Source organism: Balearica regulorum, chromosome 1 (assembly GCF_011004875.1).
Source record: "Balearica regulorum gibbericeps isolate bBalReg1 chromosome 1, bBalReg1.pri, whole genome shotgun sequence".
NCBI lineage: Eukaryota > Metazoa > Chordata > Aves > Gruiformes > Gruidae > Balearica > Balearica regulorum.
The window spans coordinates 11,563,466-11,585,922 of NC_046184.1; the positions used below are offsets into that span (position 1 = coordinate 11,563,466).

The following is a 22,457-nucleotide window of genomic DNA, read 5'->3' on the forward strand; positions in this document are numbered from 1 at the left end:
TCCAGATTTTCTTTGCAGGGCCTTTGCTTATGACAGAGTTACAAAACGGTGCCATTGGTTATCCTTCAACAGCTTGACAAATGGTGTGAGAAAGAAGCAAGACCATGCATTTGATCTGTATGAAAAGAAGGGTAACTGATTTATTTACCTATTTTGTTTTTCCAGCTATGCAGGGGGAAAAAAGCTGAGGTCAGTCAGTGACTTTTTGGCTATAGGAGCGTTCTGGGCATGGGACGGTTTTATGTATTCTGAAAGCTGCATCCTACAGTTTGATTTACAAAGATCTTGGTTTTGCTGTCATGGAAGTTCATTTTGCTCAGTTTTCCAGCCTACATATTTGCCTACCATCATGTGGACTAGTCTGAATTACTATTTCAGTTTACTACTTCAACGCTCAGTTTTATGAGTTACTGCTGTTACCTTAATATTGCTTTTATTTACCTCATTATTGAGTGGGCGTCTTAAGTCCTCAGACATGGACTTTTGGTCAATCAGACATTTTGGAAACATTTTCAGTAGCTTGCTTTGTGAAGTTAGTGATCAATATTTTGAAAAAAAAAAGAGACAATAATGTACGTGGACAATTAAACAGTATTTTGAATAATTAAGTATTTAAAGGCTATCAAAAATATATTATTTTTATGTGAGCTTTAATTTTAAATACATTAACCAAACCCTTAATTTTCTTCCTGTTTCTTTCAATAGACTATGTCAGGAATTGTATCATAGGAAAAGGAGCAGATTACAAAGGAACGATATCTGTTACCAAAAGTGGTATCCAGTGTCAAGCCTGGAATTCAATGATCCCCCACGAGCACAGGTAAGAGTTCAGCAGCAAAGACAATGGGAATAGTGCTCAGACAGCTTCCATAAAGCATGGTTTGACTTATTAGCAGACAAAGAATTTATGAGAAAAAAGACCTTAGACACCAAAATCTCTCTTGCCTTTCCCTGAGATGCCATTCTCCAGATCCCAGAAAATCCTTACCTTCTCAGGCTTTCGCCAAAGAGATCTCTCCTAATGCCAGCCTGTGTGTCTGGATCCCTTCCTTCCCTGTGTCAGTTTTTTAGCTGTTTATATCCGTTTGATCTCTTAGCTACTGGCAGAAACAAAACATCTGTGTAACTTCAGCCTGGGGTCTGGAAGTTTATCACTGTTTTCTAATTGACTCCCAGGAAATGGGTAATTTTAAAAAATACATCATTAGGAAGCAAGAGATATTAAGGATATTAGGGATCTTAGCTCACCTATTTGATCAGTATATAATTATGTTACTATATTTTGCATAGTTACTATTAATTCTCTATTATTTGCAGAATATGTTAAACACTATAAAACACTTAGACCAGGCAATAAATACACGGAAGGGACTGAACAGATTATTGAAATCCTTTTCTTCAGACCATATGAGCAGTAACGAAAGACTGATGCATCAAGTATGGGACTTAACTTTTGAGTTTAAGACCTGATATAGTGAGGAACTGAGGCTATATCTACACCTTGAGAGTAGACTTAGTTCAACTATATAGGCTAAGGAGAGAGAAAGAAGCCAAAAACTGAAGCTAGTAAGAGGTCAAAACAGATTCAACTACAACAAACATTGTTGGAAACTAGCAGAACAACTGTGAAGTACTGGACTACTTTTTGACCATTTCTCTTTGAACCTTTTTCATGTTGCCTGTAGCCATTTAGATAATAAGCCCTGAAGAGCCCAGAACAAAGTGTCCTCTCACCCATAAACTTCCTACCCACATTGCTGCCTTTTGCTCAGGACTCCAGCATCAGCACTTTGTTTAGGAGGAGCCAAGCTGGCGATTGCTAGTGAGGAACTGGGCTGTGCACTGCTCTGTCCTGTCCTGACCAAATCTATCCAGTGTGCAAGATGATATCTTGGAACAACATTAAAAGGCAAAGAATACTTGGGTTCTCTCATCTTATGATGTGTTACAAAGCTGAGCCTCAGGCTTGAACTTGACTGGACTTGGCTGCTTATAATATAGAAGGTGGTGTGTTTGACTTTCAGTGTGGGACCAGACTCGCTCTTAATTGTGAATGTATGATAAATACCATCAGCTCCGACAGCAATGACCTCTTGAGAGTCAACACCTTAAAGTATACAATCTTCATCTTATAGAAGTGAAAGAACTCTTAATAATTACAGCCTAAGCAAGAATGAGCATTTATTCTATATAAGATACATATGATTTTATATATTTAAAGAAAGAAAACTGTCTGGATGATATATATTATCACTAAATTGCATTTTAATATACAGCATACACAGTTTTATCTAATACATTTCAACAGCCACTCTTCTGTGATGTATTTTATGAGAATGACTTTTCTCCTGCCTTGTGCAATAAGTTTAATTTTTAAAAGGTCACTGGATAAATGAGGTGGCTGCATGCTAATTTTGTTTTTCAACATCAGAAAATATGATTTCATCATCAGAGACATGAGGGAGATGGGAAGAAGCAGACAGTAGTGGTGTGTTTGGAACTTATTAGTAAGAAAGGCTGAGATTTTTAGGCCAGTTTTTCTCAACATCTGATTATCACAAAGTGCCATTGGAAAATAAATCCCTTTTTCGTATTCAAGGCAGAAATGTACTTTACTGATTTTTCATTATCCTAGAAAGAATTGAAATAACTTCAGACTTTAAACTTGTGCTTGGATTTAACAAATTATATTTTTATTTATTTGCATTCCACTAGAACTTGGAGACTCTCAGCTGAAATCAGGGTTCCATTATTTTTGTCTCCATCCTAGTACTGATTACAAGACTCTCCTTTTTTTTTCTTTTATGATCTTTTTCTATCTGAATGGATAAATCCAATGCAAAAAGAGTTCAAAGAAATGGTCAAAGAGTAGACCAATACTTCACAGGCTTTCTGCTAGTTTCCATGACTTTTGCTGTGATTGAATCTGTTTTTACCATTACTCTTACTGGCTTCAGTTTTTGGCTTTCTTCTTTTTTTCCTTACCTAATATAGTTGAACTAAATCAGTACAGTCTTAGGAGTGGCTCTATCTTCCGTTTCTGGGTGGGTCTTTACTGAATCTCATCTTTTCCTCCCTCAGGAATTTTGCTTCAGTACCTGTTGAAGCCATTTGTTTATCTGACCCATCTTGAGTTTCTAATGCTATTCATTTAGACTTTTTTTTTAATGTTCTGACAGCATATCTGACATAAATTGAAATTTCTTTTTCCTATAGTTTCTAATGTCTGCAATTTCTGAGCAGAAAGATTTTCCAGTTTTCTAAGATGCACTGACATGCTACATTAACATATACACAGGTTGCAATGTCCCATCAGAATTGTTTGCCCAGGGCCGTCTTCAGCTAAAAAAATATCAAGAGATTTATATTACAAGACTGCAGAGGAAAAACAGAAGCAACAATTTTATAGGCAGCAGGAATGACATGAAAATTATTATCATCTTCAAGGACGAAAAATTAGAAATGCACTTTTAAGTAATCATAGAATCATATCATAACATAGAATGGTTTGGGTTGGAAGGGACCTCAAGAATCATCTAGTTCCAACCCCCCTGCCATGGGCAGGGACACCCTCTTCTAGACCAGGTTGCCCAAAGCCCCATCCAACTTGGCCTTCAACACCTCCACGTCACTGACAAAGATGTTGAACAGTGCCAGTCCCAGTACCAACCCCTGAGGAACGCCACTCGTCACTGTTCTCCACTTGGACATTGAGCCATTGACCGCAATTCTTTGAGTGCGACCATCCAGCCAATTCCTTATCCACCGAGTGGTCCATCCATCGAATCCATGTCTTCCCAATTTAGAGACAAGGATGTCGTGCGGGACAGTGTCAAATGCTTTGCACAAGTCCAGGTAGATGACATTGGTTGCACTTCCCTTATCCACCAAAGCTGTAACCCCATCATAGAAGGCCACCAAATTTGTCAGGCATGATTTGCCCTTGGTGAAGCCACAATGCTTCCACATTGCATTGACTAGAAACACAATGCGATCAACAGAGTTAGTTCAAAGATTTCATTATGGACATAAAACATGATTAAATGTCACATGTCAGAATTTTCTTTTTGTTTTTCTCTTTTTTTAAAAATTTTTAATTTGTTTATTTGTAACATAGAATTTGCCAAGGACAGAAGGAACCATACATTTCTCTTCTGCTTTTGTATATAAATTAAATCAGTGTCTGTGTATGAAGACTGTCCCAAGTGCTTAGCTTGGTTTCCTAAGCTGCAAGTGTCTTCTAAAAGAAGTTAGAAGAAATTTTATTCCTTTTTTTTTTTTTTTTCTTCTAGAAAAATTACCTTGGTGATTAAAAAAACCCCCACCAAAACAAAACAAAAAACTCAACAGAAGTATAATCCCCAAACACCCAAAATCAAGTACTGAGCACTTTCAGAATAAAAGATGAACTTTACTTGTGATATTTACACCAGAATTTAAATATACTAAATAAAAACACTAGAACAAATCTTAGAGAGCTCAAAAAGAAAATCAATTAATTAAGTTGAACTACAAGTTTTGCGTTATCTCCAATATATTTTTCCCAACTTTTCAATTAACAACAACAACAAAATCTTCATGGAATTAAACATAACTCTGATTTAATGTGCTTTTTAACTACAGAGGTTTAGCTGCCATTTAAGCATTACTGCAATGAAATGGTTGGATTTGATGATCTCAAAGGTCTTTTCCAGCCAAAATGATTCTGTGATTCTATGAAACTAGCACTGAAGTGCCATTGAGTTTGTCTGCAACGTGCAGCCTGAATGTGGTCATGAGCCCTTGCAGTGGCATTGAACAGAATCAGCTCTGGAGTTGGGCTCCTCACTATGGGGTTACCGATTCCCTAGTTCATGGGGAAAAATAACTAACATAACTATAGTAACAGTATATATAGTACTACTATATATACACGCCTACATGTATCCTTGTGTGTCAGTGTGTATGTGGGGGTTTCTCTAGAGGTAAGCACATAATTTTACAGACAGCTAAGAATACAAAACTTTGACCCTGGAGAGTTTATATTTGATGGACTGAGCATAAGCAGCAAAGTCTCATACTGAAAGTGTGTGTTAGGCAAAAAATATAGTATTAGCTCACATTTCTATTAAACCACTAAAGAAAAACAAAGTTCTTAACATTGGCCCAAGAACCCCTAATCTAAGGGAAAAATCTTAAGGGGTGTTGTTATTTAATAGCCCCTTACAGCAAAAGCAGAAAATATAATGAAAGGGAGAGCACAGTTTAAGTCAGCTAGGTCACTGTGAAATGACCTAATTTGTAGGACAGCAATGATGAGTGGGTCTATAAGCAGCAGACCCTAAGGTGGCAACGGTGGGGCTTGTGGCAGAACATAAAGCAAGACTGCTAAAGTGGGATCTGGGGAAATTTGTCTTGCTGAAATGCAAAGCAGTCCATGGTTTCAGGCAGTGACAGCCTCTCAGCACGGTGTGTCACACTGCTCGGTCACGCTCACGCACTCCTGATGCTCAGTTGTAGCTGCTGCCTGAGCAGCGATGGGAAGAGGTTTCTTTGCTTGTGGGATTTACACAGTAGGTGCACACTAAGCCCAGCTGGGCCCGCTGTATGTGCACAACATGCATACATCATGGACTTGATGTACTTTTCACCTATGCACCCCAGACATTTTTCTCCCTTGTCCAAGGGCCTCCCACCGTTGTGTGAGCAGTTATGAGCTTGTGAAGGAGAGCGCGGCGAGGGCTGGCAGGGAGTGTGCTGCTGCCTCTGGCTCTGCAGCAGATAGCTGGCTCCGGATGCCCGAGGGACAGGAGAAAACTCGCTAGAGTAAACTATGGGCTAGACAAATTGTCCCAGATTTAGGCCATCGATTGAGTAATCCTGATTGAAAATGTGTATTTGTGTATGCACAGATATTTGGGTGTGGGCATTTGTGTAGGCAGGGTGGAGGGAGAAGAAAGCAGAAATGCGATTGTTTCTAACTGTTTGTACAAATAGTATGATTAACACTGAAGTTTGCATGCTCTTATACTGTAATGATTGTCATTTTAAAACTAGCTTTTTGCCTTCGAGCTATCGGGGTAAAGACCTGCGGGAAAACTACTGTCGAAACCCCCGAGGGGAAGAAGGAGGACCGTGGTGTTTCACCACCAGTCCAGAGATGCGCCATGAAGTCTGCGACATCCCCCTCTGCTCACAAGGTAACCGGCACGGCTCACGTGGAAAGTTGCCTTTTCCCTGCTGACGGCAGGTAGACAGAACAGGTACGATGGAACGATAGTTTCAGTGACACTGGCTCGGGGATTTTGGAGAAAGAATAGGTGATTTCTCAGCAAGAATAACTCATGCAGCAAGAAAAGCAGTTATTAGAGAAAGAGGAGATCTTGTTATGTTCCAGTACTCTGGAAGACTTGAACAAGATTTCAGGCTCAGCAGCTTTTTTTCGGGTCACGGAGGAGCTGGAACAATGGAAGTTGTGCTGATTGCACAAATGTGACCCTTTTTTCACTTGTCTAGTCTATAGTGAATCCATTAACAATTTCAATATTACATGTGATAAATTCACCTAGTGACATTCCATGGTAAAATCAACTTTTCTTCTTCTTTTTGATGAAAATATGGATACCGAATTGCAGGATGAAAGCTCAGTCTAAGCATGCATTTTGTTTTTAAAATTAATACTGTAAATAAGTGAAACTTTTTATGAATCCAGTCCCATTTGACTTTCAAGACACAGAATTTGAAAGACACTTCATGTGCACCATTGCATTTGTTAACTTTTAAGTTCTGTTAACCTCCAAACTAAACTCTTAGATCTTGCTAATCAGCCAATTCAGTTCCAGTCAATCAGCCCATTTAAATTCTCAAGATAGGATGCCTTTAATTTTCCTGCTAATGTGTCATGTGCAATAGCTATGTAGTGGGGGGGGGGAAGAAAAGGGAGATGGAGGGAGGGAGGAAGAGAATGATTTACAAGGAGCTTGAAAATCTATTACAAGCTATCATTTAAAGATCAATTTAAGTGAACTTCAAATGGGATAAGACCTGGAGCTCACTGCAGGATGAAGACTTTGGTAGCGGATGTTTTGACGGAAGGGTGAGATCTGTAATTGCATAAATTAGTATTTACTAAGTGATGCTTCGTTACAATTACTCTAATTAGGGGGCACTTGAGAAATGTGTCTATAGTTAATTATGGTGAATTTATTTTATATTTTAAGACTTCTCATTCTAAATTATGAAGCATATTTTCTCCAACAGTGATTTCAAATCCCTTTGGTAGCTTTTGCCCACTCTCCCTCCACCTCCCACTTTCCCAAACCAGGGCTGAAAATGTATCATAGTTTAAGCTGCCAAAAAGAATTAGTATCGAAAAGAAACAGTATCATATGTAGCTGAAAGTGCTGGGAATTTAAAGAGACAGACTGTTCTGCATGAAATTGATTCAGCCATTATTCTGGACTTAAACTTGCACTGTTATTATACTATGACTTAGAGTGATTTAGAATAATGAATGTAACTTAATTAGAAAATATCATCTCTAAAAATACTCCTTCCTTAGATGTGTGTGTCTCTCTCTTGCTAACCATGGGTAAGGTTAAAAATCTGCTAGGAACATGAATGCCTCTAGCAGTTCGCACCTACCTGCCTCGAAACCGTAAGTGCCCTATAAAGTGATACCAAGTGTAAGCATCTGGATTAAATCTAAGAAAGAGATGCGACTCTATGACATGTCCCATATCAACCTAACTAACAGATACCATTTTTTTCTACCTCTCTAGATTGGGTTCAGTTTGTAACAGCAGGGATATAATTTAATTTTTGAATTTTTTTTGTGTGCTACAAGTCATCAGCATAATAAATGACTAGTACATATTTTTTTTCCTAGTTGAATGCATGACCTGCAATGGAGAGAGTTACAGAGGGCCAATGGATCACACCGAGTCAGGCAAGGAGTGTCAGCGCTGGGATCTTCAGAGACCACACAAGCACAAATTTCGTCCAGAGAGGTAACCCCTCCTCCCTCCCGAGCAAATCCATGTGGTTATAATTTGAAAATCACACACGTTCCGGAACCAGTTGGGCAAAATCAGCATTATTGAACTGAAATTTATGGAGTTCACTAGCTTTAGTTCCTTGAGCTTGTGGCCCATGGTGTGAGCAGGCTGGCTACAGTCACGACGGAGATGCAGGATGGGTACTAGAGGCTATTTTGTGCAGTTGTGACTACATGCCATGGCCGAGTAGTGCAGTGATGTACATGTGCTGCATTAATTCATCAAAATTGCCTCCCTAGCTTCATTGACAGTAAAAAATTAACCTTGAATGTTTCTGTATATGCTCTTAGGCAGCTTTAGACAGCTTAAAATACCTCAAAGTAATCACAAAGTAAATAATGATTAAAAGTCATACATTTTTGTTAGAGTTCTTGACACAATTAATGAATATAAACTTGCAACATTGTTAAGTCAGAGAATGCTCCTTTTTTGAAATACTTAACAGCTTTAAAGCTGTGGCTGGTCTTCTGTTGTAATCAGGTTTAAGCAGCCAATTTGTTTGACCAAAATGTTTGCCCACTAAACTTTTTTTTTCAGCCTGGCAAAAGAGTTCATCATTCTGTTTAGCATTTTATGCACATGGATTTATATTTTAGACTTTTTTTTTTTTTTTAAATTTAGGCATAGATACATAATGCCAAAAGATGAGTCAGAAATAGCAAGACAAATTGCATCCCCATTAGGGTTTGTCCTAGAGGGTAAAATTCACCCCACCACAAAGGGTCATCTATAATACACCCTTCTGGAAGGATTTTGTGTGGGGGTTTAGGCCACACAGGAGGGGCTTTGTGTTTCTCTTAAACTGGACTGAAGTTTCATTTTAGTTTTGCTCTGGATTTTGGATTAACTCCATTTATAAAGTGTATTGAATAAACTTAAACTGCCAGAGGAAGACTGCAAGAATCAACAATCTCAGAATGATTGAGACCTTCCAGTGAAAGTATGTCTATATATGTTCAAGTGTTCTACTAAACAAAGCATCATTTTTATACTCAGAAATATGGGTACTGGTAGATTTTAGAAAGCATGATTATTCAGCAAAATATTAAGTATCCGCACTTTTGGAGTTTATGTGATATAACCTCTTTTTCCTCCTGGCTCAGATGATCTGCTTCATGAATAATAGCAGGCTCTCTGATAGTTCTGCTGCAATAAATACTTTGTATTAGCAGACTGGGACTGAAGATAATCTGTTTCTGAGTTTTGCCATGCACTTGCTGTGCAGTCTAGAATAAGTCACAGAAAGAATTTTGTTCATTGGGAGTGAAATATTCATTAAACATCTGGGTACAAACAATAGTAATTTTACTATCAGGAGGAAACTTCTTTTTTCCATTAATTTTGAATTGTTTGTAAAATGACTTTTCAGACTAACTGCCATCTGACGAATGATCATCTTCGTCCTTGAAAGACTTCCTTTAGAAAATGTCTTCTAGAGAGTTTTCAGATTGTAATAAAAATACATTTTATTAAAAAAGAACTAATCCAGATTAAGCTGATCTGTATGTGCTTTCAGAAGAGTAACTGGGTCCAACACATTTCTAATACACTGATGTTAATTAACTTCATGGAATGGTCACTAAAGGTAGTGACAATTATACTTTGATTATACTAGCTTTTAAAACGTTGCGGGCTTTGGTTTGTTTTGGTTTTTTGATAGTCATTTAAGTTGAAAATAAGAGAAGAGGTCTGGAACAAATGACCCATTAAGATACAGCAATCTCTCTAGAGGGTTATACTTTACCATCTTGGGGTAACGGGAATAACCTGCAAACCAGGAAGGATTAGCTGGACAGATTTAAACTTATTTTCATTTATGGATTCATCAGGTGCTATGACAAAGAAAGAGAGGTAAAACTAGTAATCTGTTCAAATGCTTCAACCTGCTGTTGGACAATGCTTTCAGCTCAGGGTGAATATATCTCCCCTTTCCTTTTTTGTCACCTCGATGAACTGATCCACATTTATTCCCTTCAGAGGTCACTTACTGAAGAGAATTGACAATACCTGTTTACTTAGATGTGATGGAAGCTAGCAGTAGGAATCCCCCAAACAACTCCCGCATGACCTGTTTTTAGCTATTAGTGGATGCAGAACTGTATTCTGAAGCTCCAGTTCTCTTGTGTACTCCTCACGGGCAGGATTATGCCTCAGTATGGAAAGAACATCATTGAGGATAATGACTTTGATAGGCATTAAGCAGAATAGAGAAGCAACAGTTCTCTTCTGCTCATATTTTCTGCTCAAAATCAATTATGCTGTGAAAATAGGTGCTTATTACATGGAGGAAAGTAAGGTTGAAGTGTAGTATCAGAGTTGAATAACTCTGGGTATCCTTTTACTAAAATACACTGGGCTATATCTCTTGCAAGCAAATTTACTTTATACAATATCGTTTCCAGTCCTTCATTTCTTTTAAAACAAAAAAGAAGGGGAAAAGAAATATTGGTGAAGAGTTTTAGACACTAAGTTTCAGTTTAGTTGCAGCAGAGCTAGATATCAGCATCTATGTCTTTAAAGAGAATAAATGTTCTCTCTTTGTCTAACACTCTTTTCTTCCCCCCCCCCCTAGAAACGAAGCAAAAGTCTTGATTTTGACACCAGATGTGCATCTTAACGTTTCATTTCAGTCTCAGCAGTGAAGTACAGCTACTGCAGTTTTGGGGTGGGGAAATATGTAGGGTTCTGAAAGATCTTGGAAACCTCAGGCTATTTGTTGGGTCCAAGCAAGAAGTCTGTGCCTGAGTGTCCTCACTGAAGGAGGAGTGTGCAGAGGAAAGGGATGAGCTCTCACGAAATCCTCCACAGTCTCACTGTTGAATTGCGTGGGACAGTTTGAAGCCCTGTTGTTTATCTTATCCCTAATATTTGTGTTTTAAAGGTGTTAGCTGACCTTTTCTGTAGGAACTGAGGAACTGTTTCTTGTTGGATATGAAGGAAGGCAGAAGCGTGTCTGATCATTGTGGGAAGAATCAGACTGGGAAGGCTGTTGTTGCTCTAGAAAAGGGCACATAGATATAGTAGCTGGAAAGATATAGTTCAGAGACACTACTCCATCCCACAAAGACACTCAAAGCTTAATCCTGGAAGAACTGTTACATCTCTACTTAAGTTTTAGTTAGTAAATAACATATATTTGACATACTATCGGACCATATCATACAATATTAGGAAGAACAGAGCATTCAGTGCTATGAAAGACATTTGTCTTCTAGAAAGTGGATTCTTCACATCCCCAGTTGTTTTGAATGGATTTTGGAAGCTATGACTGCAGACACCTTGCCATTCCTGAACTCACCTTTGTTCCCAGGTAGTGCCATGGGCCCTCCATTGGTACATGACATGGAGCATGCGCTACCAACATCAAAGCTCATCACTGCACCTACCATCTTGTTTTCTGCTATATTGTTAGCCCATTAACTGTTTTCTTGTCAAATCCTCGGACACAATTTGTTCCTTTACAGTTTCTCTTCTACTTAGTAGAAAATAGGGTACTGCTGCTAGATCTGAAACTACCACATTCTTGACTGCCCTTGATGTCTCGGTTTGGTGAGGTTTTTCCTTGGTGGTGGTTTTAGTGTTTTGTGGGTTTTTGTTTGTTAATTAGGGGGTTTTTAAATTGTACTTAAATATTATCCCTGTCCCTTGTATAGATGAAGGAACCTGATTTTCCCAAGGAAAGGGAAATCAAGTTGCAAAAGCATCCTAGCAAAAACACACGCTTGTAAATCATATTTTCCTCTGCCTGTGCAAAACACATCTGCTTGCAGTTGTAAATGGGTTCAGGTTCCCAGGTAGTTAACTTTATTGTTCTCTTTCTTACATACTTTTCATGTTTCCCTCAGGGGCAAATCTACTTTTTGTTTCTTTTACAAATATGTTTCAATAAAACTGGAAAGCCAAGACAATTTGTATTCACTGGAGGAAAAAAAGTATGCATTTATCTCCCTCTCTTTAAGTTTATAGAATTTCATATGGCACATTTATACAAAAAGAACCTTCTTATCTTGAATATCTGCCTGACCATTCAATGATGGCAGTAGGAATGTGGAAACAATTGAATGGTACAATAGTTTGAAATCTTAATGAGATAAAGCGAGACAGAAGTTAATTCCTTATTTTTCTCTTTTTTCCCCCCAATGCTTGAAATGAGGGCATGACCTAGAATGAGCTCTATTACAAAAATGGAGCTATCATTAGTATCACAGCTATTACAAATAGCTTCCAGTTTGAACCCAGGGCTGTTGCACTGAAGAACCTGTTTTCTTAATGAGCCCAGCATGCCAGGCAGTGTTTATATAATCCACACTTAATTGGCTGTTTCAAAAAAAAAACCCGAGTGGCTTTAGAGTCTGGTCATCAGTTGACAGACACAAGAGCAAAAGTTTAACAATTAGCAGAGTTACCCCATCCGGTATCCTGTGCATTAGCACAGCAGGGAATCCCCTCAGTGGAGGTCTAATTCTGCAGCATATTTGGAAAGAGATTTTATGTTATTAACTTTCTAAGAGTGTTAAAGAGTATCTGCACCCATCTCACAGGATCAGACCCAAGGTTAATGCGAACTGGTTCTTTGCCTCTGCTGAAGACTGTCCTTTAAGTACCTTGCACAAGCCTGTGCAGTGTTGCCAGGAAGACTTCTCTGACACGTTTCTCGTTGTGGTTTGCAGATATCCTGACAAGGGCTTTGATGATAATTACTGCCGCAATCCTGATGGCAAGTTGAGACCATGGTGCTACACTCTTGACCCTAACACCCCCTGGGAGTTCTGTGCAATTAAAACGTGTGGTGAGTTCAAGCAAAATTTATTACTTCCTTTTCCTTTCCAAAATCTGGACATATATAGTTCAAGCAATATGGAACCACGGCTAGTTCATTCATTGCAGTTCACTGACTTTTAAAACGTCGTTTCCAAAGAGGATCTCCTATAAAGACATTATATTTAATCTGGACAGGAAATAAAAGTGTTGTGTGTTACTTAGCACTGGAATATGTGTGTATCTTACATACAGGAAATTGCATTAAAATGTAGGAAAATCAAGAACTAAAAGAGTGAGGCAACATCATCATGAAGATCACATGTACAGTATTAGTTTGGCCGTGCTGGGCATCGGCATTACAATTTGTGAGCAGATGCATGCACACCGTCCCTACTCAGTGCTCTCTCTGTCAACAGCCGCTCGTTGCTTTGTTTTCCTCTTGCATATTGTGTGGTTCTAGGCCTCGGTTCCTGCACACCATTCAGCCTTGTGCTGCAGACAGAATTATTCATTTCCCCATAGGTTTCCCTGTGATACTCAGTGCTTCAGTATCAAAGCACTCCATAGGCAATTAATTTCTTTTCATACGTCAACTATAAGGTGGTGGCTTTTGTTATCGTTATTTTACAGACAAGGAGTTGAATCAAAGTAACATTAAGGCACACAAATACTGGATGCCCATTTTGAGATGCTTTAGTTCAGAATTTTTAGAGAATTCTGCAGCATATTCTGTCTGTCTTCAAAGCCCAGATCCTCCTAGCTCTGAAAGCTCTGTTCTACTGATAATTAGATGTCTTAAATGAGCAGTACAGGGACAATAATAAAGGTAAAACTATTGGACATTCCTTAAAAACTTGGGTAAAGTAATTTTTATAGACTTTCATGGTAATTCTGGGGCTGAGGCAGATGGCAGAATTAAGTTTTGTTGGGACACGTTTTAATAAGGAAACCGAGATTTGCATCCCTGAAATTCCTTGCCTCATTCACAGCTTGTGGGATCTACAGGTGATAGTTTCCTCTCTTATCTCCTATGGTTCTCATTGCCACATTTGATGTCAACGTTTTTGCCCTTAGTGAACTGAAAACCTGTGAAAGAATCAATGTACAAGCAAGATATTAAAAGCAGTCTCGTAATACCTAGGCAGGGTTTTTTTATTCTTTTTACTCAAAATACTTTGTTTATAAAATCTTGGGATGAAATGCAATTTCTGAAAACAAGGCATGACTTTGACTGAATCCATACTGTAGAAGCCTCTCAGCCTCGTGTGCCCCAGCCTTGTGGCAGAGCCTCCAGGAATACAGGTAGAAAAGGAAAAAAAGTATTTTTGGATTTTCCATGAACTAGAGGCAAAGGGAAGCTTCTAAAACTGATCAGTGAAACTCAGTTTCATGTTAGCTCATGAGAAAGTCAGTTTCTCTTAGATCTGCAGTTTTAGAAACTGCAGTTTCCTTTGTTGTCCTGCTTCAATTATGACCAAAATTAAGTGTTAAAAAAAAATCCTCAAAACCGGACACTATGCTTTTCATCTAGCTCGAAGTGTTACTTCAGTAGGCTTATGTCATTGTAAAATTCATTTGGCTGTCTTGGGAGGACGAGAGAAGAAGAGAATATTAAAAAGAACAATAAAGCTCACCTGGAACTGGCTTTACGTGAGAATTCAAAAAACAGAAGAAACAAAACAAACCAAAATAATAAGAAGTATAAAAGGTGAGGGGTTTAATGACTGTTTCATTTTTAGTGTTCTCTGTATTTTGTTGTTGTTGTTGTTGTTGTTATATGAACCAAGATAAAACATTATTGGGCTATCTGAAATCTAGATAAAATAATAGAGACAGTAGTGGATCTTACAAAAAGTCTTTTTCCATAATGTAATCCTGTATTTTTTCTATAGAGTTGGCATATATATAAATACTGGGGGGGGGGGGGGGGGGGGGAATAAGAGGGAATGGCTCTGGCATGAATGTTTATGTGTGAGCAGTTGCTACCTAAAGAGGGAAGCATGGGATTCCTCATCTTCACTTGGAATTCATACCAAACCAAATTATGCTGTGTTTTCTGCTTCCACCACCAATAGTACAGAATTTTCACTCCTTGCTTGTTCTTGGCTTAAGCCAGTGTAATGTCGTGGAGCATCAGTCACTTTTATCAATTAGTCAATTGTTTGAAATCCAGAGGTTGAGTAAGAATACTCTTGGTGTACTTCCTGATGCGGAGTAATGGAACTTATCCTGCACTATCATATGTCATTGTAAATCTAGTATAAGGTAGTTAAAACTAGCAAAATTATTCCACTGTGAAAAGATGGGGTTAATTTGCCACTTCGGGCAATGCCTGTAATCAGGTTCTCCAGAGACGAAAGAAACTTAGCAGGACTACTGCTTGTTTTGTGTCAGGCACCTATTAAATCACACCCATGTTGAAAGTCTTGCCTGTGAAGTACAGTACTAATTCACATAATTGTATTACAGTTTTTGATACTCTTTGATAATGGAATAAGTTCATTCTTTCCCCATTGGGAACACAGTCTTGTTTAGCTCTGTAACTGAATCGTCTTTCCAATTTTTTTAGTTAATTCATTAAGTTGGGGATGGTTGTTGGTTTGGATTTTTGGTTTGTGTTTTTTTGATCCGTTGTTTGTTTTTTCTTTAAACTAAACTGTGCTGCCTACATTTCTCTAATTATTAGATAATATATGAGTCATATGTAGCATACTAGATCTCTTCTTTTCCCCTGGTAGCAGTGTTTTCATTACGAAAAAAAATATTCCTAAGTTGCAGCTGACTGTTTCACAAATGCAACTTTTATAAACCTTTATCCTTTGGCATTTCCTGAGCTGATGTGTCAGTGTTCTGAGGATTCACATCTGGCTTTGTTGGTCACGTAAGCTTACAGTCCATGCAACGTTCAGTATCTACAGTCTGGCCTAAGCTTTATAAAATAGTGGGTTGGGAGATCTCCTGCAAACCACTGTAATGTCACCTCTGTCTACCCAAGTCACAATTAGAGTCTTGAAGAAAAGGTAATCACCAAAATGAAATTAAAAAGAAAATAAATAATATAATGATTTGAATGTTGTGATGAAAGTCTTTTGTCTCATTTCTTGGCAAATGTTGACCGAATTTACTAGAAATTCTTTCTTTCATCTTCAATTAGAAAGTATATTAAGATAGGTGGAAATTTCACATGGAAAACTGTATTTTCACTGCAGAAAACTGTAGATCTTTGGAAATTACTGAAGCAATCTATATGAGGAAGAATACAAAAGTAGTGGTCTTGAAAGTGCTTAATCCAGCAGATATTTTTGTTGATGTTTAGCACAAGCATATGATATTGCCCTTTACATAAGATGTGATGCTGCTCACTGTTTTCCTTTATAACCCAGAGAGAGGGAATTTATCGCTGATACTACTGTTATATCACCAGCTCGGTAACCAGAATACCAACACAAAATCTGAGAGCCCTGTTTTCAGTTTTCTGTCTTTCTTGAGGCACATAGAAAAACTGGTTTCCCACCTCCTAGGAGGGAGCCCAAAACACTAGGCCATTCTGGATTTCAGTGGCTGCTCCATTTTCTGAAGCTGTGGCTGTGTGCAATCTCAGTGCACTAAAAAGAGAACATCATGAGTTATATGTCTTTATAGCTTTGTGGTTTGGATTCTCAGACAGGTTTTTAATTCCTGTGCTGAGGACTGTTTATATATTTTACAAGAAATACTAATTAGAAAAAATGCTTTGCAAATCCAAGTCCTTGGATCATATACAAAAATGTAGGTGTCCTCTCTTTGGGGGAGTGACCACAAGGCAGCATGCTGCTTGCGGCTTTTGATACATGTTATGAGTGCTAGTACGCTCTATAGCCAAACTGCTGACAACAGCTCATATACAAAATTTTCGGCAAAAAAGTCAGTGGAAGGAAGCATTCAGAAAATAAATATGTTTTTAAGACTGAAGAGACAGGAGGGCATTGTAACTTTATTTCCAAGCACAGAAGGCAGCATAAAACATTGTGGCATACAGCCAGGGCTGTGAGAAAGAGATGACAGGAGCAATTAGGGATTAGAGATGGCTCAAGCTGCAAAAATTGGATCTGGATTAAGACTTCAGGGACCCCAGGATTGGTTTGAAGTTGCTCACATATGTGTCTGTGGTTTTGGGTAGAGACAATTTTTAGTTAGAAGAGAGGATAAAAGGACAACTATAACAGCAATAAAGAAGTGTAGGATGAAATGAAGAAATGGAAGCAGTGACAGCAAATATGAAAAAAAGAAAATGACTGTTACTTTGGCATGAATAAGGACGTGGACTACAGGGAAGACAGGAGTGGGGAGCTAATACTGCTTTAAAGAAAGAAAAAAAAAAAAAAAAAGAATTGCTGCACTTCTGTGGATGATCTATAGGGCAGAGGGGTGCTGAGGCCCAGGAATGAGGAAGCTCTATATGTCAGTCATTTGAGAGCTGCAGAGCTACACCGAATTATTATAGTTAAGATAGTGTTTGGTTGCTGCCTACCTGATTTCCAACCAACCCAGCTGATTTTACCTTCGATTTAGCCTTTGCTGTCGGGTACTCCTAGGCAATAGGCAGTGGTGGCAGGAGACGAAAAGCCCTGAGAGAATTCAGCAACAGTCTGGGTTTGATGGGAAAGAGCAAGTAATGAAACAGCAAAATTGAGACTCTTGGTGTAAAATGAACCATTGCAGTGTGCCTATAATTTTTGGGTAGGCAAAGAATCATCAACATTAGTTTACTCATCCTTCAGAAGCAGAGATTTCAACTGCCCATTTGAATGTGAAGTTCTGATTAAAGAGTTATTTGTTGAATCATTGTATGTAAACAAAGAAAAGTGCCACTCAGTTTAAGCTTAATATTTATATAAGATAAAGATATCTATAGAAAGGAAGCAGTGAAAAGAGACTAATGTTTAGTAGTTGATAAATTGCTACCTTCCACCTCGCTTCACACAGAGGCGTAGCAGAGGTCCAACATGCATTGTCTATGCAACGGCTTAATCTACATTTCCTCAAAAAGGAGCCTTCTCACATCCTTTTCATAATTTCTGTGATAGTTTTGAAAGTGAGATTTAAAAGCTCTGAGCCTGCAGAGAAGTCTTATCAGTGAAAATTTGGATCTAGATTTTTTTTTTTTTAAATGGATTTAAACTAAAAATTGTTTGGATTTAAAGCTTAGTTGTAGATGTTAGAATAACCCAGAAAGATATGTCTGTGCTCAAGGACAGTTGAACTGTAGGTGTGTAGGTTTTAGGTGACAATGAGTTCTTCAGTACTGTTATTGAGCTTGGGTCTAATTTATTTCTTCACTTTCTCATATCTTTTTACTGAAAAAACCCCAAACACTGCAAATCAGTGGGTTTTTTTTAACCATGTTTCATATACTGTGTGGTAGTACATTGAAACTTGTGGAAAGAAAAAACTTTCACTATCATACAACCCAGAACTGTAGATCGTATTGTTTGAGGTAGGGATGCCCAGAGCAGCGTAACTGAGCATGAGCAGCTTCTCCCAACACCGTCGCTCAAGCTTCTTACTGACGTTTGCAGAATTGCACAGACCATGTTTAATGAGGACTTTGCTGTGTTTAGAACACTTTCTTCACTGGGTTAGGCACCTCTTATCTTTTAGAATCTTTTAAAAATCTTTTCTTACAAATCAGGGCACATTTGCCTTTTGTTGACTGACACACTAGGAAGGACGCTGCAACAATATAAGCAAAAGTAGGAATTTTCCTGATGAGGTCATTTAGGACTCTGTTTCTTTTCCAACTATACCTTTTTCCAAAAATACATAGATAGTCTTACCATGAAAGAACATGAATACTCCAGCAAAATCCCTACCTTCTTTTAAGTCAGTAGGAGTTTCACTATTGACCTACAATTTGCGCAGGATTTTCTTCTGGGTCATTGGGATTAAAGACAAGAATAGTACTCGAAGCGGTTACTTCAGCTGTAGAATGACTCAAGGCCCCTGCTGATTCCCTCATGCTGGCATTACTGTGAGAACCAGAACTTCGAAGACTATCTGTGGCTTTACACATGAAGCTCTGGATAATGTTTCATCTCTTTACTTAAGCATCTATGAATGCATGAGCTGGCCCTTATTAATAAAGTTATGTATTTTAAAGTATCAAAGTCAGGAGGGTTTAATGGATAAAAGGAATCTTTTGCATGATTGCACTTTGGTTAGGGACTTCAGAGTGAACACATGAAGGTGGAAATACTACTAACAGGAGATCCTCAAGTAGCTGTCTGAATTATTACATAGTTAATTTGAGTCATCCAGAATACAAAAAAAAAAAAAAAAAAATTTACAAGGAAGTTCAAAAGTAGCAAAATGCTGCTAGACAATTACCAAATTCTTCTGTTCAAAATGAAGTTTCATACAGGAATAAGAGGTGATATTTAATTAATAATTCATAAATAGTCTTTTATAAGGTGATATTTTGTGTGATCTTCCTTTAACTGTACTTTTTATCTCAGTTCAGAATTATTAAAAGCTGACCTGGAACAAAAGAAAAAGATACTTCTAATATGAAATTAAAGTACCTGCCTGCACAGTAAGGATTGCTTATTGCACTTAAATTCATCTTCTAACTTAATTCATAATGACTTTCTTTTTGGAACAAGCCATTGGAGTTGCAGGTCTTAGTTTATATTTTAGAGGAATTGGTAGGATAAGGATGGGAATTCAGCCTTACTGATTTTTAGCTCCATCTTGTTTCCACCTTGTAAGAGGACTGGTGACTGTGGTCTCAGGACTCTGTCAGCAGTGCTCTGCACATCTGATGTTCATAGTCAGTTACTAAACTTTAGATAATTGGCTATGTGGGTGACAAGACTAATTAGCCTCAAGAATAAGACCAGTACTGAATGGAGATGACTATTTAAGTTGTAGGCTTGGACAACCTCAGCACTTCTTAAAGTTTGGCAACTGCCTTCTGGTCTGCAGAGCACCTCCGTAACGCCCGGTGACCACTGTACAAGCTTTTGCATGCCCCTGCGCACATCCAGCCCAGCTTTCGGTCGCATGAACAGGGAGGCTGTTCCCATAGTGCCTGTTTGTGGAAATCACCAGATGAATGAAGGATTTCTTGAGCCTTTTTAGATAATTTTTGAGCTTTCTGTGAAACTCAAAAGCCAGAGTGGGTGTCCTGGTTTTGGCTGGGATACAGTTGATTTTTTTCCTAGTAGCTGGTAGTATTGTGTTTTGGTTTAGGATGAGAATAATGTTGATAACACACTGATGCTTTAATTGTTGCTAAGCAGTGTTTACACTAAGTCAAGGTTATTCAGCTTCTCATACTGCCCTGCCAGCAGGTTGGCTGGCAGTGCCCAAGAAGCTGGGAGGGGACACAGCCATATGATGTCATGGTCAGTATATAAACTTGGGGGAAGCTGGCTGGGGGCCACCATGGCTCAGGGACTGACTGGGCATTGGTCAGTGGGTGGTGCACAATTGTATTGTGCATTTCTTGTGTATTCTATTATTATTACCTAATTATTAATTATTAATTATTGATTATTGATTATTGATTATTGATTATTAATTATTATTTTCCCTTCCTTTTCTGTCCTATTAAACTGTCTTTATTTCAACCCATGAGTTTTACTTCCCCCCCCCCCTTTTTGTGAGTCTCTTCCCCATCCCACTGTGGAGGGGGGTGGGGAGGTGAGAGAACTTCTGTGTGGTGTCCAGCTGCCTGCCAGGTTAAACCACAACAACGGAAGAAGTTGCTTCTGAAGGCACAAGCCCTCATAATTTCAGAATAAAGTTTCAGAACTATTTTTGGGTCTCATTTTTCATGTTTGAAAATGAGACATTTGTAGGAAATGCAGGTGGTACAGTAAAAAGAGTTTGGGGAGAGTTCTGTGAACCTTTTGGAATTATAGAATTGCTTTATTAATTCAAATAAAGATATTTTAGTGATCCTCTTCATCACTAGAATTCTTATTGAGAGGTGCCACAAAGTACTAGCAGCAGCTAATCCATCACACATTGTAGATTTTGAAATAATTTATCTCTTAGCCATTATAATGTAAGCCTTTCCAGGAGAGGCTTGGCTGTGCAAATATTCATGACAATGTGAGAGTTAAGCTTGTTTGGTTCCTTTAAACGGAACATTTTGACATGGGCAAGTTGTTGTAAAATCTGATCTACAGATAGAGGTCACTGTACAGACACGTAGTGTAAGGTTTAGCAGTGAGCTGTGTATCTGTAGGTAAATAAAAAGGAATGCTTTGTGAAATAACTCTATGGCCTTGCTTAAACTGATGCATTAGTTATGTCATTTCAGGGTTGTGATTTTAAAAAACAACAACAACAGCAACAAAACACACAAAGATAAATAAACGCCAACCTAGTTACTTTTTTCCCAAGTAGGACTGAGTACAGAGGAGGTGTACTATACAGTTCATTCCAGTTGAAATAGTAACTTCTTGTGTATAAATAAGGTCTGTGTAATAGCTTGTATTAGGTTGAATTTTTATGCATTGTTACTATTATTTAAGAAGACTTTTTGCTAGAGTTATATAGTTGTAATTTATTGATTTACTTAGGAAATATTATGCAGCCAGCATGCCATATGCTGAAATTTATCATGGTGTGTAACTTTTTCTTTTCCAAATTGTACACCACATCTCTTTCATTTATAATAAAAACATTGCATAAATTTTATTAAAAGACTAATCTATATTTGAATGTGGCACAGCAATGTCCAATCCAATCAGTTTAGGAGCTATCTTAGAATATAATTCCAGTTTGTTTTCATATATTAGTGATGATGAAAACATGAAATATGCAGCTATGTCTTTCTATTAGATGTCCAAATTTGTCTTTTTGTTGTCCAATTACTTATGAATTGAATAATAATGATTAAAAATATAGTTACTAACTGCAAGCCTGTTTTGAAGAATCCATCAGAAAGGGTGCATTTGTCAGCCTGCAGAAGCCTTCTCGTGATACTTGCAGTGCAATGTCTTTTTGACTTTGGAATGAGCTTGGATCTCCCCATCCCATTGAAACAGGACAATCTTTGCAGACAACGTGCAAAGGAAGGACAGGAAATTCATTTGACTGTGAAACACTGATGTAAAAATATCAACCAGATAAAGAGAAAAAGGGAAATTTTCTCCATGTATAATTCAACTGCAAAACTTGATGTTATCATCTGACAGGGAAGTGATCTTTAATGTAGAAGATTAGACAGCAAATCAGCCAAACCCATCTGTTATGACATTTGGTTTCCTTAAGATCCATATTCTCTGCAAGTTCATAGAACTGGCTGAAGTTACCAGGAATGAACTATATCATGACTAAGACACAAATATTGTTCTAATCACTGGACCATTTGAAGAAAACTAATTTAAAAACTTTATTAATATACTCATTGCTGGCAACTAATACTTTTTAAAAGGTAATTAATAAAATCAGTCTTGTGAACAATAGCAATTATCAACAGATCGCCAGTTACTTACAAAAATAGTGTGTTGGGAGCTTTTTGGGACATTGTAGAAGTGTTGTTCTTATTGTAATGTATTTAGTTTTGTACTACTTTGTATATATCTGATGCAATATCTGTGCAATTAATTTGCAATTATAAAAATTGCATAAGAAATAAAAAGAGACTTTCAAGTTACATGAATGAGT

General features: G+C 37.9%; 1 protein-coding gene across 4 annotated transcripts in view; it reads left to right on the top strand.

Moving 5' to 3' along the window:
- Positions 1-22,457, top strand: part of HGF (hepatocyte growth factor) — a 61,392-nt gene that overhangs the window by 17,176 nt on the left and 21,759 nt on the right. For 3 of the 4 annotated variants that reach the window (XM_075772827.1, XM_075772751.1, XM_075772567.1), the window contains 5 exons: positions 19-131; positions 706-820; positions 6,037-6,179; positions 7,868-7,988; positions 12,707-12,825. In XM_075772827.1, the coding sequence (XP_075628942.1) occupies positions 19-131; positions 706-820; positions 6,037-6,179; positions 7,868-7,988; positions 12,707-12,825 (611 nt within the window). The remainder of the gene's footprint in view (positions 1-18; positions 132-705; positions 821-6,036; positions 6,180-7,867; positions 7,989-12,706; positions 12,826-22,457) is intronic. The other variant, XM_075772657.1, reaches the window with a different exon arrangement.